The following is a 26,111-nucleotide window of genomic DNA, read 5'->3' on the forward strand; positions in this document are numbered from 1 at the left end:
TAAGAAATCATGGCAACTAAAAAATTTGCAGTGTACCTAAGTGAGATTTGGCCAATATCATGCACTTCTACTGAAAACTATGTTCATTCAGATATAAACTTTTGGACAAGCTTGAAAATCACACAAATCCATAGAGGGTGAGACAATAAAACTGTAATATGAAACACTACAAAAATGAAAGTTTGATATCACTGGCCATAGTCCTTCAAGTAATGCCTCTGAGGGCCAATTTAAACATTACAGTCTCATGCCAAGACTTCTAAAATGGACTTCCCTTTGGACCACTTACTCTGGCAGCATTTGTTCCTTCCTTCCTGCCTTTCCTCCAAGGAGCACAAGGCAGAATAGCCTCCTACCTCAGGGTTGGCCCAAATAAGTGCATCATTTCCATGTGACCACTTATGAGCCACATATGACTGGTCACTGCTAATGTGGAGACAATGCATGCATTTTGGTCAATATATGGAGCACATGACTTTTAAATGTTTTAAGTGGAATGTTGCCAATTATGCATTTTGGCAATTTTGCCACAAGGTTGTAAGCTGTACCAAGAGTGAACATATATGCTTCTGGAGAGTAACAGATTCTTCCTGTTTAGAACCAAACCCTAGTATAGAAGTCAAGCTGCTAACACAGGGGTGGGCAACATGTGACACTCCAGATATTGCTCAATTCCATTCTCATCAAGCCTTCAGCACTTTTAGCTGGAGGATTACAAGTTGTTCTCTATACCATGCAATTTGGGTTGTAATTTGCCTTGCCATTGAAAAAGTATATGTATATGTTCAGAGGCATTAGCTGCAAGAAATATATATTTAAAAAGAAAATCACCATGTGTTATTGCACAGACCAGCCCTAGCTAAGTAGGATTACTTTTGTGAGCCAAGAGGCTCATATATGATAAGGCCTTCCAGGAATCCCTGCCTCTCTTTTCTTCTCCCCTCCGAATGCTAGGCTCTTCTTAGAAGATGAGGCAATATACCCATGTTGTATTTTTCCCTCTCAATTGCTTTGCCTGCCTTCTCTTTCTTGACAGATTCTGAGAATGACCATTTAAATCAGAGGTGAGGAACATGTAGCCCTGCAGATACTTTTGTCTACATTTCCTATTAACTTTAGTCAGCATAGCCAATGGTGAGGAAAGATGGAACTTGTAACCCAAAATATATGGAAGGCTGTAAGTTGTGCACCTCTGATTTAGAGTGTGATAAAGCAGTAGAGCACTGGAAGATTGATATAATATATATGGTACAAAGACTGGGATTTTTAATCTATGGTGTTAACATTATCTTTTTATGCTTTATTAAAATTATCTCTTATTATTTAAAGAGCTGAACACAACTTGAAAATCTTTAACCGAAAAGCCCAGATGTCACTGCTTGTCTTATAATTGGCTGAAACAGGTCATTTCAACTTGCCAACTGTGACAACTCTGACATTTTTACTAACTTTATATATCTCTACATTAGCCTTATCAAGAAATTAAGTTTATGTTTGCCAGGTCTGCCTCCATTTCTACTTTCATTTCTACAGAAGCTGAAATAACAAATGGCTTTTCTAAATTAACAAATTGTAGGAAATTTTTCAGAAGGCAGTGAGAAATATGCAGAAATATCTTTCTGCATTATTTCGGAAGACTAGATTCAGGATATTCAGACATTTAATTATTCATTTAGATAGATATCAATATGCATTCCTATCCTGCTTAGTGCTGCCTCAATTACAGATGTACTCACAAGAATCACTATGTTTTAATTGAACACTCTTGTGAATTATATAGGTTCATCTCACTTATATTGTCTAGGATAACTACAAGACAGCTTATCCTGGACAAACTAGTAGCTACTTTCTATAGGAGTCATTAGAGACAAATAAGTCAGCCTGGTGAGAATGAGGGTGCAGTACACACATGCAAGGTTAGGCATATGGCAACACACTAATATAATTTTTCCACTTATTATATACAGCTGGCAGCTCAATCTCATTCTCTATTCTATCAAAAAGCTGCTGAAAGTGGTTTTGAATGGTGGCTTACAAAAGTTGTGAGTTGGACACATTGCTCCTTCACTGTGTATCAGACTAGATTGAGTTCATTCATGAGCAATCTTAACATGCTGCTTCTGTTATGCAAGTTGATGTTACAGTGACTGTTCATACCATTTCTATGTCATGTTGGCTGAAATCATTTGGCATTACCTTAACTCATTCAAGAATAAAGAACTAATGTATGATGTAGAAATGGCTGAATAACTGCAGAACTAGAATACTTATTTTCAGAATGAAAGGGAGATGGCCAATGAACAAATAGTGAACTGTACCATCTGTGCTAGTAATAAATATGCAACCTTCTTCAAAATAGAGTTCCTCTTTCAATTGGCTATTGTTTTATAGTCACATGGATCTAAGCCAGGCCTATTCCCTAAGTGCATTAGCTGTTCCCACTGCCCTGCAAGAAAACCTTGCCAGATTTAGAAAGTTCTGCTATATTATTACTTATTCCTGGTACTCAGCCATTAACAGCTAAGCTTACACTTATCATGCAGTAGCTCTTAAATACATGCAGCCTTCTTGTTCCTAAGAGCACAATCCTATGCAGGTTTAGGCAAAAAACATACCTATTAACTCCCAGCATATTTTTCTGTCTGAACATGCACTAATAATGTCTCACCCAAGGCCTGGCAACTGGCTACGCCCATATATGAAATGAGCAGACTTTATGATCAAAGAGACCTAAGCAATGATTTTCTGACCCGAGAAGTGCTGGCCTGTGGGTACTGCAAGAGGTAAATGTCAGAAAGAAAGAAAGACAGACAGACAGACAGACAGACAGACAAAAGTAATACTTGCATTATCTATTTTTCTAAATCCCTACCCATAGAAAATAGGTCCATCACAAACTATATCTACCTCCCAAAACCTGATGACATTTGAATGCTGTTACTTGTGAAGAACTATAAGAACTGACAAGAAAACTACCTGGCATATGCTATATACAGAGCCAACTAAATGTAACATTCCCTTCCAAAATCATGCTTTTAGAACAATTTTCAAGGAGGACACACTGTAATGGATCTGAAAATTCTTGTGAACATTTGGTGCTCATGTTCCTCCATGATCTCTTGTGAAAATAACAGAACAGTTAAGCTGGAACAAACTAGCTCCAGATCTGAGGGACTCCTGGCAAAGTGTCCTACCCCGCCCGCCACCTGATACATTCATAAGCATTCTTATCAGGCAAGTATCAGTATTGTGCTCTGTTGTAGGCAGCTGAATGTCACCTGCTGTTATGACTTCAAGACATGGTTGGAAAGGAAAATGTTAAGCACTACACAGATCCTGCTGCACAATGAGAGGATAAGGTAGTGTCAACTTCAAAACTAGTCTTTCTGGAATCACAGCAGCTGCCCAAGCATGCTGGTGTTGATGGCAACCCTGCTTGTAACAACACCTTTATTTTAGTTCATAAAAATGAATACTAAGAATTGTGCAGGCAGAATTACTTTGGAACTTTCCTTTTTAAGTCTGGAATTAAACTTATGGGGGCAGTTACTTCCAAAGGGCAGAAAAACAGAACTATGAAAAGAAACTTCTCTGTCCAAATCTGAGATAGAATATAATCAAATATAATCAATGTGTTATTCACAACAAACTTCTACCAAACACAGACTGCATTTGGGAGAAAAAGCACATATTAGTACTGGCTTGTGGATACATTGTGAATTCTTGTGCTTCATTCAAAACAAAAAGCAAGGAAAGTCCACTACTAAAATTTTTATTTTAAGAATATTTCTAATTTTAAAATAATAATTAAACCATTTTGAATAACTGGTTGCAGGACATCCACAAAAGAAGAGTTAGACATTTACAAAAATCAAAAGCATGTATGCAGACTTTTCTGGTTAATACACTTTTCTGCAGAATATGCAATTACCTACAACACAGATTGAAGATTTATTTAAACCAGGCCATTTTGTGTGTCAATTATTTTACCTTGTGACCCATACTGGCTCATCTGAGTTCCGTAAGTACTAGTTGAATTACTCTGTGGAAAGCTCCCAATTCCAGAATGCATTTGGCCTCCAGGTGAAGGATGTGGTGACATGGAAGGTCCAGTTTGCTGAGGTGCATACTGAGACAATTGGGGGTTTCTCTGCATGCCTGATATGAAACCTAAAAGGACATAATTGCAACAGAGGGACACATTAAGGATCTCTACATGAGTAAGCCCAATGTTTATTTACAAAAGTACATTTAAAATTATTTTAATTTGCTTGTATCTCATGTTATATAAGATCTGATCCATTAAAGTTACGAAGATTTTCAACACTGCAATTCCAACTAAAAGATCAGTGTGAATATAACAATGAAGATGTGGTCTGAATTTTACTCCAAATGTAAAAAACATAAATTTTAATAATTTATTTGATAATTTAAATGTTGATTAATCCTAAATGAAAATGCACCGAGAAAACATGGAATTTGCAATTACCCTGACATTTCACAAAGGTACATCTTGTAAACTTTGTAAAAGTGGCAAAAAAGAAAAAAAAAGCATTAAAAGAGTTTTGCCTAGTGTTACGAGATCTAGGCATCTGTAAAAATTATATTGTTATTTTGCAATACCACGAAAGTATTTTTGCCATCTTACTGATCGCTGGAGTCAACCCAATTGCTCGGATTGTAGCAGCTGGTTACAAAGATCGCATTTTAAGAAAACAATGAGCCTGCATTGCTCAGAGCATTCAGTGATAGCAGTTTATTAATTTTATTTTGTGGATGACAATCAAAGCAGGCATTATATGATCTCTATTAAATCCAATCAATGTTTAAATAAAGCTGTTTGGAAGCTTGATTTTAATGGTTTGACCTTGGTGCTGAGATTCTGCATGCTTCTCCAAGGAGGCTTTTTAAAATGATAAGAGTGGAGATTCTAGATACAGTCCTCAGGATTACTGTGCCAGTAGCTGTATTTGTTACTCCAAGCAATAGGCAGAGGACTAGAAAGGTAAGCCCACATGGCATGTCAAAAAATAAAAAATTCTGCTAAAAAACAGAACACTAGTTAGTTTATGGTACCTTTCACCTAGCTGTATACCTCTTACCCTTTCTAGTTTAGAACTCCAATATTAAGCTTGCCATGAGAGAAAAACTGAAGGTAATCTGCACTGAAATTTTTTTTCTGAAGTGTATAGTATCTGTTAAGACCCAAGTCATGCAAGACACTGAAAGACAGGACTCTCCTAATAAAGATGCATTCAGACAAGCACTCTTGCTATATTTCATTTTGTTTGATGTTTGTCTTTCATTGCTCGAGAACACATCTTTATGTTCTACATTCATGCTTCCTTCTCCAAAAATTGTGCTAATAAATGCTGAATTTGCACAATTGTCCCAGTGAGGAAATGCAATTTTATTTTCCTATCATTAATCTCTTTAGGGAATGAAACTTACAGATGGGAGACAGAGTTGTTGAAGGAAATGAAGAGCAAAGAGAAGATAAACAACAGGGTTGTTGTGGGGATAAGATGGAGGAGGAGAGATGATGTAAGCTGCCTTGAGTCCTTTGTAGGATAAAGGCAGAATATAAATCACAATATAAATAAATAAAATAAATAAAATAAACCAGGAAATCAAGAGAGAAATGGAAAACTGAATCAAGAAAAAGAGGAGATGGAGGAGGCAATGATATCTACAACCACCTTCTTAGACATACAAAAGATATTTTTGTTTGTCAGCTAGAGTCACAGCCATTAACAAATACAGCAATATTTAACACCTTTTAGTGCCAGCTTTTGTTTTCTAACTAAACCTGTCAGCACACCAGCACACTTTCCTAGGCTAGCAGTATCAGACATGCACCTGTTAAAGATATTCCAGTGACCATACTGGTGGTTGGTGTGTAGATAAATGGAGTAACCTACTCAAATCAAAACAACCTGTAGAATGAAGGGATTTTGGTAATAAACACTATCACTTCAACAGTAATGAAATGGAATATTCAGAAAGCTTACAGGCAAAAGATCCATCAAACGTGCATATTGAAGGACATTTTGATTATTTAACTAGCTGTTAAAGAACAAAAGGTAATTTTTAAATGTAAGGGGAGATGGATAGGGTTCAAACTTTAAAAGGCGTTTATCTCCTCAGGATATAAGGAACACAGAATGATATTTGTAGTAGATGGAGCAGACCATTAACGAAATACTTTCTTTAAACATCTGCATTAGCAGAGCACTTGTCTTCATAGAAGGGTAGAAGCATTACAAAATCAATTGGAACAGAATCAAAGAAGCAGTGGAAAGTGAATGCAGGGTGCTCTCTTAACTAGCCCCTAATAACACATCATCTTCCACTTCACAAAATGTCAAATACTGCATTTTAAAAGCATGGGGTGGACATAAATGCCTACAAGAAGAAGTCCAGCTTAATGCATGCCCTGACTCATCACATTTACTTTTACAAATAATCTCTCTGCTTTTGAGTTGTTTCCTTTGCTGCCACAGCAGCCACAGAAATGAAGAGGTATTATGGTAAGCAGTTTCATTAGGTAATATAATCTTCAAGCTCTTCCAGAAGACATTTCTGGGTACCTCTAAAGCAACTGAAATTTACTGGGCCGCAATAACATGCAACATAGTTTTTGTTTGGCATATCAACCGTTTATTTTCATGTTTGCGTCTGCTATTTTGTGTAGAATGATTGACATGTTTCTTTACACCAGTTCAACAAAAGACGTTTCTCCATGGCTTGGGGGAAATAACAGTCATGCAACCCACTACCTTAACAAATTTGTCTCCCACTGCAAAGGCTGCTAATGCCAATTTACTTCCTCTCAAAGGTGCCAAGTTTTTAGTGGCTAAAGAGCTATGCTCCATTTCTTAGAGATTTTAAAATCTTCTCTGTTTAAACATTGTATACTAACTCTAGTGTTTATTTGTTTGCTCATTTCTCTTCACAAACTGAATTGCTTTGGTGAAGGCAGAAAATAATAACCTAGCTAAAGCTTTAACCCAGACCCCCTAGTGTTCTACCAGCTGTGCTATTAAGTTAAGTGGCTGAATCTCTCTCCCAATTCTCTCTCTGATACGACAAAAAACTCATCCACGTATGGCAGGCAATGATGTTTAAATTTATCCCCTCCTCTTCTTTTCCCTCTTCTTGTGTCTGGCCTTTAAATTAATATCATCTATCATTGATAAACTGGAATCAGGGGAAGGATTAGACAGATCACCCAGATGGTAGCCTGGGAAGAAAACCCCAACCTTTCTTCATGCAAACATTCCTAATGCTGTCTGATCTACACTGTAAGGCGATGCACAAAGAAAACAAAGACATGAGTGGCGTTTGTCAATTCAGTAAAAGAAGCAAAGAAATGGCAAACGGTGCTGACCATAAAGCCTTTAGTCTACTATTCCATCTGCAATAGACTGGCATGCCATGCAAATAGAGTAAATAATAAAAGAGTTTTGAAAAGAGAATGGGTTACTATAAATTCTATTATCCATCTACCTCTAGTGAGTAGTCCACTTTGAAGAATATGAATACTTGCACCCAAATGCACTTGGGGCATAGCAATAGGTGTCATAAGTACAGGTTAGGGGACAAGTGGCTGGAGAGCAGCACTTGTGAAAGAGACCTCGGGGTACTGGTTGACTGCAGGCTAAACATGAGTCAGCAGTGTGATGCGGTGGTCAAGAGGGCGAACGCCACTCTTGGTTGCATAGCCAGAAGTGTGGCTTCTAGATCAAGAGAGGTATTACTACCACTCTACACGACTCTAGTGCGCCCGCAACTGGAGTATTGTGTTCAGTTTTGGGCCCCTCATTACAGAAAGGATATAGCCAGATTGCAGTCAGTGCAGTGTAGGGCCACAAGGTTGGTGGCCGGTTTGCAGGGGATGCTGTATGAGGCGAGACTGAGGGAACTGGGTCTGTTCAGCCTGGAGAAGAAGAGACTCCGAGGGGATCTGTTGATGACATACAGGTATGTGAGGGGATGTCACATGGAGATGGGTAGAGACCTGTTCTCCCCTGCAGGGGAAGGCAGGACGCGCTCCAATGGAGCAAAGCTCAGGGAGCCAAGGTTCCATTTAGATGCCAGGAAGCTCTTCTGGACAGTTAGGACCCTGAGGGTGTGGAATGGGCTTCCACGAGAGGTCACTGAGGCCCCATAGGTGAGGCTGTTCAAGGATAGGCTAGACATGCACATGGTGGGCATCTCGTGAGCGGAGCAGGCTGGAGCTGGGGGTCAGACTAGATGGCCCGGGAGACCCCTTCTAACTTGCGCTGTTTCTATGTTTCTAAATATATCCCTGTCTAGACAGAGAGGTTTTAGAGCCCTGGCAAAAGCAAATGTATACTAGCCCCCATTCTTTCGGATAGTAGTATTTGTGAATTGTGGGTTTATAGAATAGGAATAGAGAGCACTTTCTCTCTAAATTTGCTCATCCATATCCAGCTCATAACAAGGTTCTTAACAATGTTCAAAAGACTAATGTGGATGAGATGCAACTCTGAAAAGCAACTCATAAGGGTTCTTTAGCTTATGGAACTCCAACTCACATCAGAGAGACACCAGCTTATGGCTTGATTTCTATCTTCCTCTTTGGATACCTCCTTTCTGTTTGCAAACATCTATTGCTCTACATCCCCCCTCCACATCCCCCTCCCTTTCTCTAGCTGGTGCTGTCTTTCCAAAGTGATGGCTTTTTCCAATAGTGCACAACTCTAAAGTGATGAAGGAGAGCTATGTGTGGCATTTCACCATTCCCGTGATAATAGCTGATAGCTGATACAGTCTGCTAACTGCCCTGAGATGTTGACTTGTTGGTTGTCACATCTTAACTTGTATCAGGCTCATCATCTGCTTTGCTTCCTCAAAAAAAGGTACACAGTTATATTCTACAAGAAGAGCTGGGAACTAATCATAGAGATAAAATAATTTACTAGCCAGGACTCTGTGCTGAATGCTTTCCAGCTGAGATGGTCAAACACATGCCATCTATGTTGGAATCAGTTTTCTGAACTCCCTGTCTGGTAACATTTCTTGGCAGTAACTTGCAAAGGCTACAGTTCTCAGGCTCATGAAGGAAATGGGTCTGGCACAGGTATGGAACAGACAACCAGGTCGCAGTCCTCTTTGGCAGGGGGCTTAGCTACTCTAAAGTTGACAAGCTAACCAAATATAATATCACAAGGACTTTCCCTTTAATGTATACTTTACTGAAGATACCACAGAACACTAACAAACCAAAATGAGAGGAATTGTTGTTAAATGAACATCCACAACAAGTGTATCTGGTCAAAGTTGTGCTTGTTTAGGTTAACAAGTGGAAAGATGTGTTTCATTTGCCAGCCAAGCAGGCAAGGATAGAACTCTTGGCTATTGACAATAAACTAGAATCTCACATGTACAGAACCTGTCTCCCATTTCGAAATGGGTTTGTTCTTGTTACATTGCATTTACATCCTATCATTTTGCTTCTCCTGAGGAACCCAACTTGGCTTACATAGCTCCATTTTATCCTTACAACCTGTGAGATAGCTTAGATTGAGAGTGAGTAACTGGCACAAAGTGACCCAGTAAACTCCATGTCTGAGCAGGGACTAGAATTCGGATCGTCTAGGTCCCTAGTTCAGTGCACTCTAACTACCACATCACACTGGCTCTTAGTTTGAATTCAGTTCAAAATGATCTGACATATCTGGTTCAAAGTCATATACACTGGTCAATTACTTCAGAGAGCAAAAGCAAAAATAAGGATGATTCAGTGAGAACTAGAAATGGTGAGGAAGTAGGAAGGAGTATGAAGCAGAAAGGAAGTAAGGTGTAATGGCTTTGGTGGTAAAAAAAAAGCAAAAACCAAATGAGGAAGGAATGGGCTTAGATGGTGGCAATCTTGTTATAGATTCAGTACGGAGGAAAAAGCACATGAGACAGATAGGTCCCCTCAGTTATGTCGCTCATATGCCAGAAAGCGGAGAATTAAGTGGGAAGGCATTGGAATTCCCCTAGAGACCATGCACATACCCCACGGAATTACATCTTTGGGTGCACATCAGATCCTGCTTTTTAAAAACCTGAGAATTTTCCCAAATATTATTCTTTGCAAGTTTAGCTCTCCCATATTTGTAATTGCACAGAAACGAAAGAGGAACCTTATTTGCCTTACATCGTGAATCTAAAATATCTCATAACACTTTTATAAATAGATCCCCTTTGTCTTCAGAACACATGTTCTTGGTAGTTCAATTTTGCTCTGGGCACACTGTGCCTTCCGCGGTGCTGGCAGACTCCCCTCCTCCCTTCAAAGTATATATATTAAAGCATGCAACCCACTGGTATTCTTTTAGAATACAGAATGTTTTAAACCAACATCCTGTATGTCAACAGAAAGCCAATTCAATGGTTATACATCTTAGATGAGCAGTTTAAGCCAGTGTGCTGTAGTGGTTAAAAGTGCAGGACTGGGGCTCAGACAATCTGGGTTCCAGTCCCCCACTCAAGCTATGGAGCTAACTGGGTGACTTTGAGCACATTACAGACCCTCAGCTCAACCTACCCCACAGAATTCGTTTGTTCATTTTTATACCGTTCAATAGCCAAAAGGTTATCTGGGCGGTTAACTAAATACGGTGGATAGAACAGAGCCTATGGTACTCCTTGACATAACTTCCACAGCAAAGAACAATAATCCTCCAGCACCACCTTCTGGAATTGGTTGGTCAGGTAGGGCAGAACCACCACAATACAGTACCTTCTACTCCTAACCCAACCAGCTTATCCAGAAGGATACCATGGTCAATAGTATCAGAAGCCGCTGAGAGGTACAGGAGGATCAACAGGGTTACATCCTCCTGTTTATCTCCTGGCAAAGGTAATCCCACACAGGATGACCAAGGCAGTTTCCTTTCCAAAGCTTGATGAAATGATCTAGCTAATCAGTTTAATCCAAGAGTGCTTGGAGCATTGGCAAGCACCTTGCCCAGGAAAGGAATGTCAGCAACATTGTTCACTCCGGGTACAAGCTGGACTTTTAAAGGAGTGGTTTAACCAAGCCTCTTTTAGAGAGGCATGTACCACTGCTTCTTTCAAGAAGACATCTACAGCGTCCTGGACCCAGGTGTGAATCCCTTCCTTAGATCTAACAGTAAGTCATGATGGGCAAAGGTCAAGGTCTGTTGTGAAGATAAGACTGAGAGGAGGAAAATATGTAAGCCACCATGAGTTCCTTTACAGGAAAAGGGCAGGATATACATATAACAAACAAACAAACAATAGTTTTAGGAAGGTTTTTCTAAGTAAGATCAATATACCACCTCTTTAAGTTGAAACGTTTACCAACAGTCAGCCCAGAGCAGGCATGGATTTCACAGCTCATGTAGAAAAACTGTCCCAGGGACAGTGACCAAATGCAGCAACATTTCTTGCAAGTTGTTGACAGGAACATCCTCTGTCACTTTGCCAAGTTCCTCAGCAGTGAATGGATCTGACCTATTTTTGCATAGATGCCCAGGGGCTGAAGTTTCGGATGTGCAGAAATGTTCCCACTGAGGTATTTTATTATTTGCGATTATATAAAGGCGGGTGTATAATCCAATCTCTTCCCCCTAGTCCCAGCAACAATAAAAAAAACTTGTTTTAGCTAAAGTAAATAAAAATTCATCTTCAAGAATATAACCACATTTACCAAGGGAAAACACAGTAACCAGCTGCTGGATGCCATGATTTGTCTGGAGACTTGATTTTAGGGTCTTGATTTTGCTCACATTATTATTTAGTAGGAGATTGCCTTCTACCACTAAGCAGCTGATAAGGGTGGTTTCTTCTCTCCTGCCCATTTCACATCTTTTGCAAATAGGCATTGCTTCTGTATATTTAGCACATGCCAAAACCAATCAGCTCATTCTAAAGAAGAAGCTAGCTGGGACGGATAATATGTCTGATATTCAGATTCAGTCTGAAGTTGACATCTATCAGGTGCTGAAATTGGCAGCGAAATTCTCCAAGAATACAGCTAGTTTGGCATTCTGACATCAGTTTAAGATTCTGCAGAATAGGAAAAGTAGCTCCTCACCTTTGACACACACTGTTCAACTAGATGGAAAGTCATTCTGGCAGTGCCTCACACTTCCTGTTATTCCCAAGAGGAAAATAAATACTCTTTGCAAGTCATAATAGATTAAGAGTTAAATGAGTTCAAATGAGTTCAAAAGCCACAGATACAACTGCTTTGTAGCATTTAATAAAGGTGATAAACCTCCCACACCTCATTTTGTATTTGAAGCATGGATTTACAGTTTATGAGAATCAGCCCTGTTAGGCAGAAGCTCAATCTCCACTGGTTTTAAGCCAGGGCTCAGTAAAACCCTTTCCTTACATAATGCCGCCAAGTGCTGTATCACTTGTTTCAGTGATTGTTTGCCCCACTCAGAAAAATCCAAGGAAAACCTAACAAATCTACCTTACCTTACTCATTTTACCCTTATTACTTTCCTTTTGCAATCCTCCAACACTTCGTCTATACCATGTAAACTTTGTCCATCTGATTTAATTGACACCACTGTTAAGGTTACCCTCCATAGCTGGGCTCCATCATATCTGAAACAGCAACATTCCCTTATGAGCTCCCTTCTGGATGTAACTTTCCTGCTTAAGTGTGCTCTTTACCAGGTATGAATGGTTGGGGATACAGCAGGTCTTCCTTTACTCTGTCCCAATGCTGCAGAATTCATTACTGCTAGAGGCCAGTCTTAAATTATTCCTATAGACCAGTGGTGGCGAACCTATGGCATGCGTGCCACAGTGGGCACGTAGAGCCCCTCTGTCAGCACGTGAGCCAAGTCACCCCAGCATCACCCCAGCAGCCGAGCATCGGATAATAGTGCACATAGGGGCCATGCGCATGCTTGGAAAGGAGTAGCAGCGCCAGGCGATAATGTCACAAGCTGTGACTCATTAGCCACAACTCATCTGAGCTTTCACATGGCCGGTCAGTGTGCTGCCAAGGATATATATATATATTTCCATGGACTCGCTGTGAGTTGTTTTTTCTAAACTAAAATCTCAGTATTCAGGTTTTATTGCAGTGTTGGCACTTTGTGATAAATAAGTGGGTTTTGGGTTGCAGTTTGGGCACTTGGTTTCTAAAAGGTTCACCATCACTGCAGTAGACCATTAACAAGCCTCTAAAGCACAAATTACTAGAGCAGCAGGACACTGGTCGTGTTCCACGGTTTTTGGTAAAATCTCTGGAGGGGAAAACTGTTCCATCCACACCAATGTTACTGGCCCCAAGAGAGAGGCAAAACTAGTACAGAAAGCTGAAATCAGCTGGTTGGCCCTTATTTTTCTGTTCCACAAACATTCCTAGAATGGACTAGGCTTCCATACTGCTCTGGGTAATAAAAAATAGGGCAGTATCTAACATTGCCCAGACACCAGAAGACCCAGTGCTTCTGCAACAGGTTTTAAGCACTTTGGTATAGGAACCAAAAATAAGTGGAAACAATCATTTTTAGAATGGACTAAATCAGTGCAGTTTGCCAGGTTGCCACCAACCTGTTTGATCCAGAAATAAGTATTTCCACTTGTTTTGTGCAAGTGTTTTATGAAATGCTAGATCCCAATTGTGTAAGTGATGGGTCCTGCTAGCACAACAGACTTGGCAGGAACCTGGTGACGTTACTGAACACTATCCATTAAATCTAAGTATTAAACATACTCAAATGATAAGCTAGGCCAAACTTGCCTGGTTAAGATTATGGATAATAAGGCAAGAGATGAATGAATTCTGTATATTCACACAGAGCCCCTTGGCTGTTCCTTTATTCCTTCCTTTACCCAAGCAAAGAAAGAAGCCAGGAAGCTGTATTTAATCATAATGCCCTATTACATGTAAAAAGGAAATTATGGATGATGTCTTCTAAACAAGCCAGATTCAGAAATAAGAATTAAAACATGGTTTAAGTTGGCTTCTAAATCCTCGGTTGTATGAAGCAAATCAACCTCCATCTCTATTTCACACACTGTGCAAAGCTAAGATTAATTGTGGGTTCATTGTTTGCTGTACTATTTGTGTGAAGGGATTCGTAAAGAGGCAGCAAAGGATCTGCATGAAGGTGCATGGAGCATTGCACGTTCTCGCTTATTAAACCAGGATCTGATCATCTGAACATTGGTACTGCCTCATGGCTGAATATGTGAAGTGGCACACTGGAAAGAACTAGGTTTGGTACTATATGAACTTTTTTCCTGTGATGTATGCAGCAAGTATCTGAGAACCAAGCTGAACTATTATTTTCTCTTAACATATTTTAACTTCTTGCTAAGTGCTTTGAAAAAAAATATACTGCATTCTTTAGGTTTACCTCGTGTTTTTAAAGTGAGCTTTAAATTGTATTTTTGCTATTTGATGGTTGAGATGACAAAATGCAAAAATGCATAAAATGCAAAATTAATGCATAAGAAAAATAAAAACAATAGCAAGACTAGTTTTGTTTTCTTGTGCTTTGTACTAGATTTCAAAAGCTCAACTGCTAAAAAAAAAAAGGAAAGGGCACACTTTTAAGATTTAAAAAACAATCCATACTACCTTTTTAGTCACAATTTGATTAGGATTTTTATTTCTTTGTCTCTCACTTAAAGAAGGCAAGTAGATGTCAGGGAAAAGAGACTCTTTATCAAATGTCAATATTAAGCCATAATGGTATCTGAGTAGAAAGTATTCCCTAAGAGGTATGTATGACTTCCAAAGAGATAAATGTGTTTGCGTTTCATTAAATGAAAATATATGGATGATGAAGTGACATGATATAGATGATGGAAGTAAAGAATGTTAAAAGGAATAAGTAAATCAAGAGCTTGTAGTTACAGAAATTCAGTTTGCTGTTTAGTATGTGTGTGGAGGAAAGCACAAAGAGAACATCAAAATGCCTGATCACATCCCATCTGTTTCTGCTTCTTGCTGGATAATAATCTCCACTGCCAAAAAGCTATTTAAATTTACTACATTGCAGCCACTGATAAATATCACTTCTGTGAAGATCTAATACTAAATAAGAACTTGATTTTGAAATAATGCTTACATGCAGCTGTGTCAAATAGATCAAGGTTTTGCTCAGCTCAACACCTGGATTCTATAAGGCTGCAATTTGTTACCTACTGTGATTCTTTGCAATATATCTTTTTTTCAGAACACACTACTGTACCCCCCTTTCTTCCCACCCCAATAAAAAAACCAAGTAACAAAGCAAGATGAAACACTATCACAAGATGCAGCACGTGAATGATGGGAAGAAAAAAGGCCCTAGAGGAAGAAGGATGAAAAGCAGGATATTGGCAAAGGGTGGCAAAGACAAGGGGTTTTCGGAAGCTCTCATGATGGGTACCTTCCATGCAGATCTGACAAGCACAGAATGGTGCCATGAAACTGCCTCCAGCAATGGAATACATTTTCTAGCACATCACAGCAACTGCAATGGCATCAATTCTACTTGCAATCCATGTCCAAACAGAAAAAAAAAGTTCTCAGTGGTCCTATTTCAACACATCTCAAGGACTAATTAAATCCTCATTACTTTCTTCTAATTATTCCAGAGCTCTGGGATTTTACCAAGCAAGTCTCTCACAGTGCATCAGATAAAAAGGGTTAAATAACCTGTGTTGATTTGAAACTCCAGACCTATTCCAGACCTTTAGCATATCATCAGCATTATCATGAATATTTAACTACATACTGCTGTGAAAATTATAATGGGGGAACAATTAAAAGTTTTTTTAATTAATCCTGACCCATATACATTTGCCTTAATAAATAAAGGCTTTTAAAGCACCCCCTTCATGATAGCATGTGCCAGTGTAACAGCATGATACCATTTAATGTTTCCATTAGATTCTGTATTTTTAGCTGCTCCCTATCTACTGTTTTAATCCAAGTATGATGAACCAGGGCACACTTATATCAAACCAAGAAAAATACTGAGGATTACAAACAAAAGAGTTTTAAGATAATTCTCACAGCATATTGTAAAAAAGCATTTTAATGCTTTTTATTAGTCCTCTAATAAAGATGTCAGTTTTATATATCATTTTATTGAGAGATCACCTTTGTTAACTGGTAAAAACATTGAAACATTTTACGCCATTACGTTATGACAGTGAGCTAGCTTCCAGAACAGACTTTACAGTTTAAACTCCAATTTGTGGTGTTTTCTTTGGATACATCTAGGCTTCTGCAGTTCATTCATTCCAAAGGGGCTGAATTTCCCAGAGGACTGTGCCCTTACACTTTTATTGTTTTGCCTTGTTGTCTGCATTTTCTGCAGCTGGAAATAATGTTTCAAGTATGGTTGTCCCTTCTGCCACTCCCCCTGGTTTAGGACTGCTTTGTAAAGTCTTATCTGTGAATAAAACAATTGTTCAAATGAAATAGTTCTTCTAAATATACTATGCTGTATATTTAGCTCTGGTAAAACTGAATTAAGGCAGTATAGATCACTACAGTAAACTAATATATAGCCTAAAAAGGCTGTTTATTCATTTCCACACCTTGGGCTAGATTAAATGCAATACCTCTCTCTGATCCAGTCATAAGTGTGAAGAAGAATCAGAGAGTTCCTGCTCTCCCCATGCAACCAGCTTGGCTACCCTATCTCTGATGTCTATGGGCATCTATGTCCTAGATGAAACCTGGATAATTATATGTTCTGGCCTACATATGCTGGACTGTGTATATAGGTCTTACTTTAATATTATGCCCTTGGGGATGTGCAAGGCAGGCAGGCAATCCAAGTGGAGCAAGGAGAGGAGGAGGCATTAGGGAGAAGTATCACTGGTCCAAGCTATAATAAAGCACTAATGGGATACAAAATCTAAAATATCCCATTGGGTTAGCCATTCAGTTAAGACATTGTAGTAATGATTATAACTAAGAGTGACAATGACAAATCAAAATGGAAGATGTAGAAGCTTACAGGGGAAGAGGGGCTTTAGGATAAGTCTACTAAACTACTTGCCTTATTGCTGATGAGAACCTTTGTGGAGTACATTATAAACATGTAGGTTAAAAAGAAGTTCATACCTTTACATACATTTTCAATGAGAAATTAGAAAAAAATGAATGCCCTCAACAGGCACTAGTCTTAATAGAGTTTTAATACTTCATTTTTTTGAAATACTTAGGTTAAGAGTCTTTTTGGTGATGTGTTTTGTTGCTGCTGTTTGCTAGTGTGTTTTATGGTTGCTGTTTTTTGTATTTCAATGCATTTTGTTGTTGCATCTTTAAAACTGTATAGCTTGCCGAGTATAAAAAGCATGCTATAAGTAGCAAAATAAAGTAATAAATCAGTTTGTTACCTTGATATGACTGCTTTTAAGACCCACACGCTTATTCTTATCTAAACTCACCCATTCACTGTATATAATTTTTGGGAAAGGACAGCATAGTAATAGGATAATTAAACAAATGTTAGAGATTACCTTGAATAAGAAAAACACTGGGGTTCTGAGGATTACCTATTCCTTGTACTGTATGTCTTGTCTTCCTTGTTTGACAAGACTACCAAATAATAAATCATTTTGAATTAAATGGAAGATATGGATCAGGCATATACAACCTTAAAATGGGGATGTATTAGGCAGATAAACACACAGTTAAGTTCCTGTGTATGGCAAGTATAATGATCAGGGCAGAGTTGAGGAACAGCTTTAGAGTGAAAACTCTGCAGCACTGAAAACACCAGAAGATGTGGCCTACACATAATATAGAAACAGAGAGAGTCAGAAGGGGTCTCCTGGGCCATCTAGTCTGATCCCTGGCTCCAGCTGACTCTGCTCATGACATGACAATATCAACATGGAGAAGGACTGGAAAGATCACCATCCCACCTATATCTTGGCTCCCAGAACACAAATTTCTGTAAAAACTGTACTAGTGTCTTCTTTATATCTGATTGCAAACCAAGAAGAATATAAAGGGAGCATTGTGTCCAAATCTGTATGACACATATACATGCATTTCTATTATACATGTGCAAACTACACAATATGGCTTGAAGTTCTATTATAAAGGATATACCCTTAGGTTTGAAAACATGAATAATCATGTAAGACTGCTAAGCAACTGCTGAAGAGAAGATAAATAAAAACAAACATTTTCAGAATTAAATAAAAGTAAACTGAACAGGTTACTCATCTGGTTTGCATTCAAATAGTGAAATTTAGATTTTACACAGCCAAGCAAATTCTATAGAGACTCTAACTAACAGTATATTGCTATGAAAGTAGAGATCTTTTCACTAAATACATCAGTGGTTTTTTGTTCATATATTCATTCATTTCTCTGAACAAGAAGTGAAATGTTACACAGAACACCAGAAGGAACAAAAACACTGCCTGAAATCAGAGGGTCACTTGGTGTTTTTAGCTGGAAATGTTTAGATCGGCAAGTCAAGTGTTTAAATTACTGTAACAGATGCCTGAAGATCAGGTGTCTTCAACAGGAATGATTTTCTGCTTCGGTTTTTATCAGCAAATGACAAGCACCTTCCCTTTGAGCCCTTGTGCTCTTGCTTTCCCTTCTAAGTTCAGTGGAAAACAGTTAAGGCAAGCAAAAGAATCAACTAATGCAACAGCCTTTTAAAAAGGTGAAGTTTTCCATTTCAAAGAAGTCTCTAATCAATGACAGGGCACAAAAGGGAATGCACACATGTTTATATGCGCACTGCTCAGACCTTACAGAAGCTTTGGGGAAACAAGTTCTGCAAAATCAATATGACCCCACTGGTTACAGATTTTGTACCTACTGCATGAAACAAATGCATATTTTTAAACAAGCTAGGTCACAAAGATTAGCTATAGCAGAACAAGGGTTTCAACAAATATTCCGAATAAAAAGTCAAGACTGTTGAAGACAAACAGCAGAAGATTTTTTAAAAATAACATGGCAGCCAGGCCTTTGCCAGCAGAGCAATTTGAAGATTAGAATCTAAATTCTCAAACTACAGGTTACAATAAATTATTCATTAAAAATAAACCATTTTTATTTGGCCTAGTGATTCAGAGTTGGATGCTTCTCTCTACTGCACTTCATTAGTTTCTTCATCAGGCAATGAAGACATTGATGTCTGGCTTAAATCAATGACCTCAGCATTCCCAAGCATGGAGAGATGCACAGCTGAAATTTAATTTAGGAATTTGGAGCTGATGAGCAGTGTGGATTCTACTCCTCTAAGTAAAGTACCACCACCTTTGCACTAAGCCTTGCAGCTCTGCTATGATTCAGGTAGCTGATACCCCAGCAGAACCCAAAGTCACAGTTAACAGGCAGTGGATTTTGGATTTCCTGCACTGATACTTGGCTTTTGTAGGATGTCATCAGGAACACCTGCAACTCTAGTTGATGGATGGAATCAAATGTGTCAGCTCCTAACATAATATTAAAACTGGACCCACTCTTCAGAAATGACTTTGACCCAGTCCTTTGACATAGAGTATGTATCAATAAGGATAGATTCCAAGAAAAGGACAGATTGAACACATATTATGAACCATCAAAATGCAATGGGTACCATAAGAAATTCCAAGCCACTATGTTTCCAGATAAAGAGAAGCCTTAATATGTCTTCAAGACACAGCATAAAACATGTCTGGAATCAGAAGCCTTGTAGCTAACACCTATGTGAAACAAACTATCACACTTGAGAATGTGCATGAATGACTTCCTGAAATATATTTTTGTGGGGGGCATATGACATCTAGTGCCATCTATGGTCAAACTGCCAGTCAATGTCTTTTAGAACATAGTGTAGAAAATACAAGCAGAATACACCACAAGGAAGGAAACAGTGTACTGTTTTGTGATGATGACTAACACACTTTGCAAGTATTTTGATTAACAGACACACTGAAGCCTGATACTCAGTAGCACTTGTTCTGTTAGGGTGGATTAAAATTTTCCTCTCATTTTCTAACTTTACACTGCTTCCTGGCAATCATGAGGATGATGCAGATCTAACTTGAAGTAGCATTTTATTCAATTGTCTATTTTATATCCTCAAGTTCCACAGAAGACAAGCCCATGCTAGCGGCTTGCTCTGTCATATACAGGAAAGAGTTCACAAGGCCTCTCTCACAGATTAATAGCTGACAATGTTGATACACAGATTAGCAATGAACATTTATAAACCAAGACATAAAACCTCAGTCTTCAATGTGAGATTAAAAATGCTATTCAAACAAGTTTATCGAAAGCACATTTGAACCTCAGCATAACAAGACTTTGACAAGGGAAGGGACCGGACGGGTCATTTGCAGCCTGTTAGATCAACTCTTATTTCTATACAAAAAGAGGCATTATGGTGCATATACGAAGTACAGGAATTTATCAATGTTTTGAAAACTGTGGGAAAATTGTTGTTTGCAAAGCAGCTAACATTTCTATTCTACAGAGACCAAATTCTAAGCCAGCTATTTATAAATCATGTTTCCTGTACCCAGATTTTAAAGACCATAAAGAATCTAGCAAGATCTGATAAAGAATGTTTTTAGAACGTTCAGCATTCTTGTAGATACTCCTTTTTAAAATACTCCTCCCTCAGGAAATAGTTCCATACAGATTTTTGCTGAGAAATTATTACAAGTGGAATCTCCTTGCTGTAAGGATGAACAAATTTTGCCCCTTCCTTCTCAGTCTTTTTTAATCTGTGGCTATTTCCCCTCCAACACAAACCTCGATCTTGTGGCATCGGGGATTGGCTCAGGGCAGGATGGGAGCTGGATTCCGACTGGCTACTGGGAGTCTGGGATGGCATCTGGGTGCCTGCAACATACATGAAAAAGAAAATGTATGAAGCAAAATATGCAACAAAACTTAATCTCCTGCATGTTTACTCAGATGAAAGTTTTCACAGAATTGTACTATAAGTGACTAAAATGTGATATGTATCTTAGAACGATAATGCAACAGATTTAGACTTTTCTTTTTCTTTCTGGTAACCCAAGGAGAAGCATGCACAAACATATATAACAACAGGCATGTTGAAATGTTCAATTTTCTGCTGAGCCTATTCCTAACCTCACTGACATGATCCAATTTATAGCTGCAAATTTCCTGACAGATATTTTTTCTGATGGAGTTTAAAAAATCCATGCCTGCTGAACATTGGGCCTCATCCTGTTTAGCCCAAACTGGCCTCCAGCCAGGAACAAATGGAGAACAACCAACAAGAGGACCAAAGATATATTCTATCCACTCTGCTGGGGGGGGGGGGGGGGAACCAAGAAAACAAACCAATAAACCAACTGTCCATTGAATCAGTGGATTTAATGTTATCTTGGCATCAAAGTGTAACACAGAGATAAAATCAATATGTATATAAAACCTGTGGTGTGTACTTTGCTCTCCAAATAAGAGCTTAATTCATAATTTCCACCTGGTAAAAAATACAAACCTAGTGAGTAAATTGGCATGGGAAGAAATTCAAGTGCCTGTTTAATCAAAGGAAAATGCGACTTAAATGGTATCACAAATGGCATCACAGATTTACATCTTGACCTGAATAGCTGCATAGCTGTGAGCAATGATGCAGACAGGATTGCTTGTATCAACTTAACTACATCATTACCTCTGTCAGGTCAAACTACAAATGATACTAAATGCATCTTTGAATCCTGGGATTAGGAATCTTCTTATTTCTTCAAGTAACAGCTGCACTGTTCAGGTTTGGATCCAGATCAGGAAGGTGGCAAAGGTGTATTCCAACTAAATTCATTCCCAAATCTTCAGGTTTCCCTGAAGCTCCTGATCACAGCAAAGAACTTAAAAAAAAAAAAACAAAACAAATAGCTGATTGCTGGCTGCATTCACACTCTACCCTGCCACGTCAGTCCTGCGAGTTGGATTGACAAATCTGGCTCCATGGGGTCAAAATGTCATTAAGATGATGTCATAGTCATCTCCAATGTTCCCCACACACATTTGCTGCATCAAAACTTTTCATGTCATTGCTATATCCATCTGGCAATGGGAGTTGTTGCTAGCACAATTATTCCAGATCACACTGCTGGGTGGGCATAATGTTGTGATGTTGTACCAGTGCAGTAGCCCCTGTATTCAATTTCTTCTAAGAACATTGGCACAGAAGATAAGCCACTGAAATCAGGGGTTTACTGGAGATATATTTCACTGTGTCAGAACAACTGTATGTTATATAAATCAATTCAGGAAGAGCCTTTACATGGCTTTAATCTTTCAGCATTTATTTTCCTTTTACTTTGGACCAAACTAGGCATTATGTTAAAAGTATCTCTGCATAAACATATATGTTTCTTTAAATGTAAATAACATCTGTTAGGGGCAGCTGATAATTATCAAGATCACAGCAGATGTAGAAGGGGAATTCAGTTCCTCCCTCCCTTGCTGCCTTAAGAAAAATCCTTGCTTAGAAGGTTAAGTTATTTGGGTTGGGAGAAAATCTTCCACCAATGCCAATTTCAGAAGAGAGATTTTATTCAGGACTGCAGCAAAGTAGTAAATTGCTCCTTGATATTTGGTGAAGTATGACTACCGTATTTTTCGCTCTATAAGACGCACTTCCCCCCCCCTCAAAAGTAAGGGGAAATGTCTGTGCGTCTTATAGAGTGAATGTGTGTGTGCCCGACACCCGGGACGCTGCCGACCCGCCTGCACTACGTGGCACCACCTGGCTGGCATGCGCTCGGCACGCCCCGCTCTGCCCCCCCGGCACAGGTGAGAGCTGTGCCGTTCAGGGGGAGGGGTGTGGAGGAGGGGGAGCCGCGGGCTTTAACCTGCCGGCCGCATGGAGAGACGGACTGCTCACCCCCACTGCCCGGGAACTGCTCACCCCCACCACCCGGGAAGACCTGCCCCTGCTGCCGCGCCGCCCGGAAGACCACTGCCGGCATGCTGCCGGCCCCATGTGGCATCACCTGGCTGGCACACGCTCAGTGCGCCCTGCTCCGCCCCCCCTCCGGCACAGGTGAGAGCTGTGCCGCTCAGGGGGAGAGGTGCGGAGGAGGAGGAGCCGTGGGCTTTAACCCGCCGGCCGCACGAAGAGACGGATTGCTCACCCCCACCGCCTGGGAAGACCTGCCGCCGCCGCTGCGCCGCCCGGAAGACCACCGCTGGCATGCTGCCAGCCCCACGGGGCACCACCTGGCTGGCACAAGCTCGGCGCACCCTGCTCCGCCCCCCTCTTCTGGCGCAGGTGAGAGCTGTTAATCACAGGTCGGTGTGTGTTTTCAAATGGCAACCCATCTTTTAATGAAGCCCATGGGGAAGTGATGGGGAATGTGCCTGTGATTATCAGGAAGCTTTCCATGGATCAGTTATCTGTTAGTTAATCAGACGCATTTTTTTTAGGATCAGTGGATATTTGAACAGCATTACCTTTGTGTATGAAGTTTATTCTTCAAAGGCTACTTAGTCCGCTGTGTGTTTGATTTACTGTACAGTATCTCATTTTTTGTCAGAAGTTTTTTTCTATTATTTACTAGTAGGGCAGCGTGGACATTACTGGCTTTTTTAGATTTGTTATTGAATTGTCTGCAGCAGCTCTTGTATAACTGGTGTAGATTGTGGATTCCTTCAATAATTCCACTACTGACTAAGAAAGTGATGTCATGATTGTGAACAACAGAGCTTCATAAATTCTGACTCTAGTGATGATGAGTTCTATGGGTTCAACGAAAACTAGAAGAGTACTCGAACTTTAAAGTCTCTCTTTTGTTAATGACAGTGATGATGGTTCTTAATGCCACTGTTGACTGCTGTTCACTTTACAAGGTTGAAATACGGTATTACTGTATTCTGTTATAGTTTATTAAACAGTTTAGTAAACCATTTGATTCAGAATATTTTTTTCTTGTTTTCCTCCTCTAAAAACTAGGTGCGTCTTATGGTCAGGTGCGTCTTATAGAGCGAAAAATATGGTAGTTATCAGTCCCTCAGCAAATGCTATTTGCATTTTAAAAACACACTTTAAGAACAAAGACACATGTAGTTTGACTCTCACTTGAATGGAATTTTATATATATATTTGATTTGTACCCTAACTATATACTAAGAAACTGGCATATAAAAATAAACAATATTGCATGTAATAAATGTAATAAAATGTAATAAAAACAGCACCAAACACTATGGACGCACTTGCATACCAAAGGCCTTTGCCTGCCAGTGGAAGGACAGCAGAGAGGAAGCAGGCAAAGCTTCCCTTAACAGAGATTTAGGAATCCAAATAAGTAATTAAAAGATAAACAGACTTTTTGAACATACAAAATATCCAATTCAGGAATAAGAAGTATGGACAATTTTTGTAGCTTCTCTTCTCAAGAACTGTACATTATCTATAGTGCAATCCTTTGAAGCAAGCTCTACTGAATTCACTGTGACTAACTCCCAGGAAAATGGTACAACCTAAGTATACAAACCCTTAAGAAAGTAGTATAGGTATCTGCAGCCTCGAAAACACAGATCATGTTTTATTTATTACAAAAGAATCAACACACAAACGTTACATGTTCATTTCTTGTGACTAACTTCCACATGCATTAGCTGTAGGGCACAGAAGTTAAAAATGAAGCCTACAAAGCATAATTCTATGTAGCAAACAACCAAACCCTCAACTTTTGCCAACAAACTATTACCTCTCCTTTTGTTATACTGTGGTGATTACCATATACAAAGCAGTTAAGCTGCCATAGAAGGGAGGACAGCAACTACTGGAACTTTAATTCACTGCTAATTTGAGATGGCTGGCCTGGTCAGAAAGCTTAGGCATTATTAGTAGTAGTTGGAATACAGGACAATGACCATGATATAAACAGCAAACAGACCAAATTAACCCCATGAATTTCTAAAAGCAAACCAAATATTTCATCCTTTTAAACCACAAGAACGTAAGACATCTGCTTGCTTTAGCATATTGAAAATGTTCCCTTTTACCGAGTTGATTGAAGCAAAATATTATCTTTTATGCAAGAACACCCTATCTGTGGAAGTCAGAAGATGATCAATCTTTCTTCAATACTATTCTAAACTGTCACTATGAGTCTGGGGCCAAGTGTAAATAGCTGCAAAAGCCTGTATCTTTATACTGCTCCATCTATCACATCATTTTAAAGTAATTAGCCAACTGTTTCTACAGCTGACTTTCAAGAAAAGATGGCAGCATCATATGCAATATAAGGAAACATAAGCGATAACTGTAAAATTCTCTGAAGTACTGATTGGCAATTTGGAGATAAATTATGTGATCTAAAACCTCTAGTGGACAAAATCTATTGGAAGGGTTTAAATGATCATTTACTCCAAATCCATGGGCTAGGTTAGGCAATCCTAGATATACTAGGACCTGTACCTTGGATACCTAAATTTTTACTGAAAACACTCAGGACAGTATATTTTATTGCCAACAAAAACAGCACAATCTTCTGCATGTTTCCCCAGAAGAAAGACCTACTAGACTCCTGCATAGAATTGCAGTCTGTCACTTGTTTCATTGCAGAACTTCATTCAGATAAATCTTGTTCTTATTTTTATATAGTTTTCTTGTTTTCATTCCACATATCTTTCTGTAAGTCATAACAGTTACTGCTTGCCTATCACCAGCCAACAATTTCCAAGGTTTCCTGTAATAATGTACACGCATTATAATATTATGGGAGAGTCCAACAAAATGTTTCTTTTCACTGCCACCTTTTGCAAAGTCTTGACTAAAGACAAGAGTTCACTATTAAGACAATAACCTGGTTTGCACATAATGTTGACCCATGGTTTATTTAACCTATGTTTTGATGCCCTACCCAGGGTTTTTCTGGTAGGTAAGTCAACAAACAATTTTAATCTCTAGTTTGTAAATTTCCCTCCTTTTCTCCCTGCTCTTTCCAGGTATCCCAAATATCCTTGAGTTGGTGTAGAATTGTCATATAGAGAGGCTGCTGTGTATTTTTTTATCTCTCTTATCCATCACCTTGGTGTCTGGCAAAACAACCCTGAACAACCCTGGTTCTGGGTTCACATGTAACAAGAACCTATACTTCAAAGAACCCAACATTCACCACACAACTTCAAATCATGGCTTTACTTTCGG

The 26,111-nt window shown here is 39.1% G+C and overlaps 1 protein-coding gene across 17 annotated transcripts in view; it reads right to left on the reverse strand.

Annotated features, from left to right (window-relative positions):
• The window catches only part of ARID1B (AT-rich interaction domain 1B), a 496,963-nt gene that overhangs the window by 92,680 nt on the left and 378,172 nt on the right, over positions 1 to 26,111 (reverse strand). For all 17 annotated transcript variants that reach the window (XM_044422260.1, XM_044422242.1, XM_044422234.1 and 14 more), the window contains 2 exons: positions 20,729 to 20,818; positions 3,991 to 4,170 (listed from right to left, as the gene is read on the reverse strand). In XM_044422260.1, coding sequence (XP_044278195.1) covers positions 3,991 to 4,170; positions 20,729 to 20,818 — 270 coding nt within the window. The remainder of the gene's footprint in view (positions 1 to 3,990; positions 4,171 to 20,728; positions 20,819 to 26,111) is intronic.

Source organism: Varanus komodoensis, unplaced genomic scaffold (genome assembly GCF_004798865.1).
Source record: "Varanus komodoensis strain SLA01 unplaced genomic scaffold, ASM479886v1 scaffold1, whole genome shotgun sequence".
Taxonomy (NCBI): Eukaryota; Metazoa; Chordata; class Lepidosauria; order Squamata; family Varanidae; genus Varanus; species Varanus komodoensis.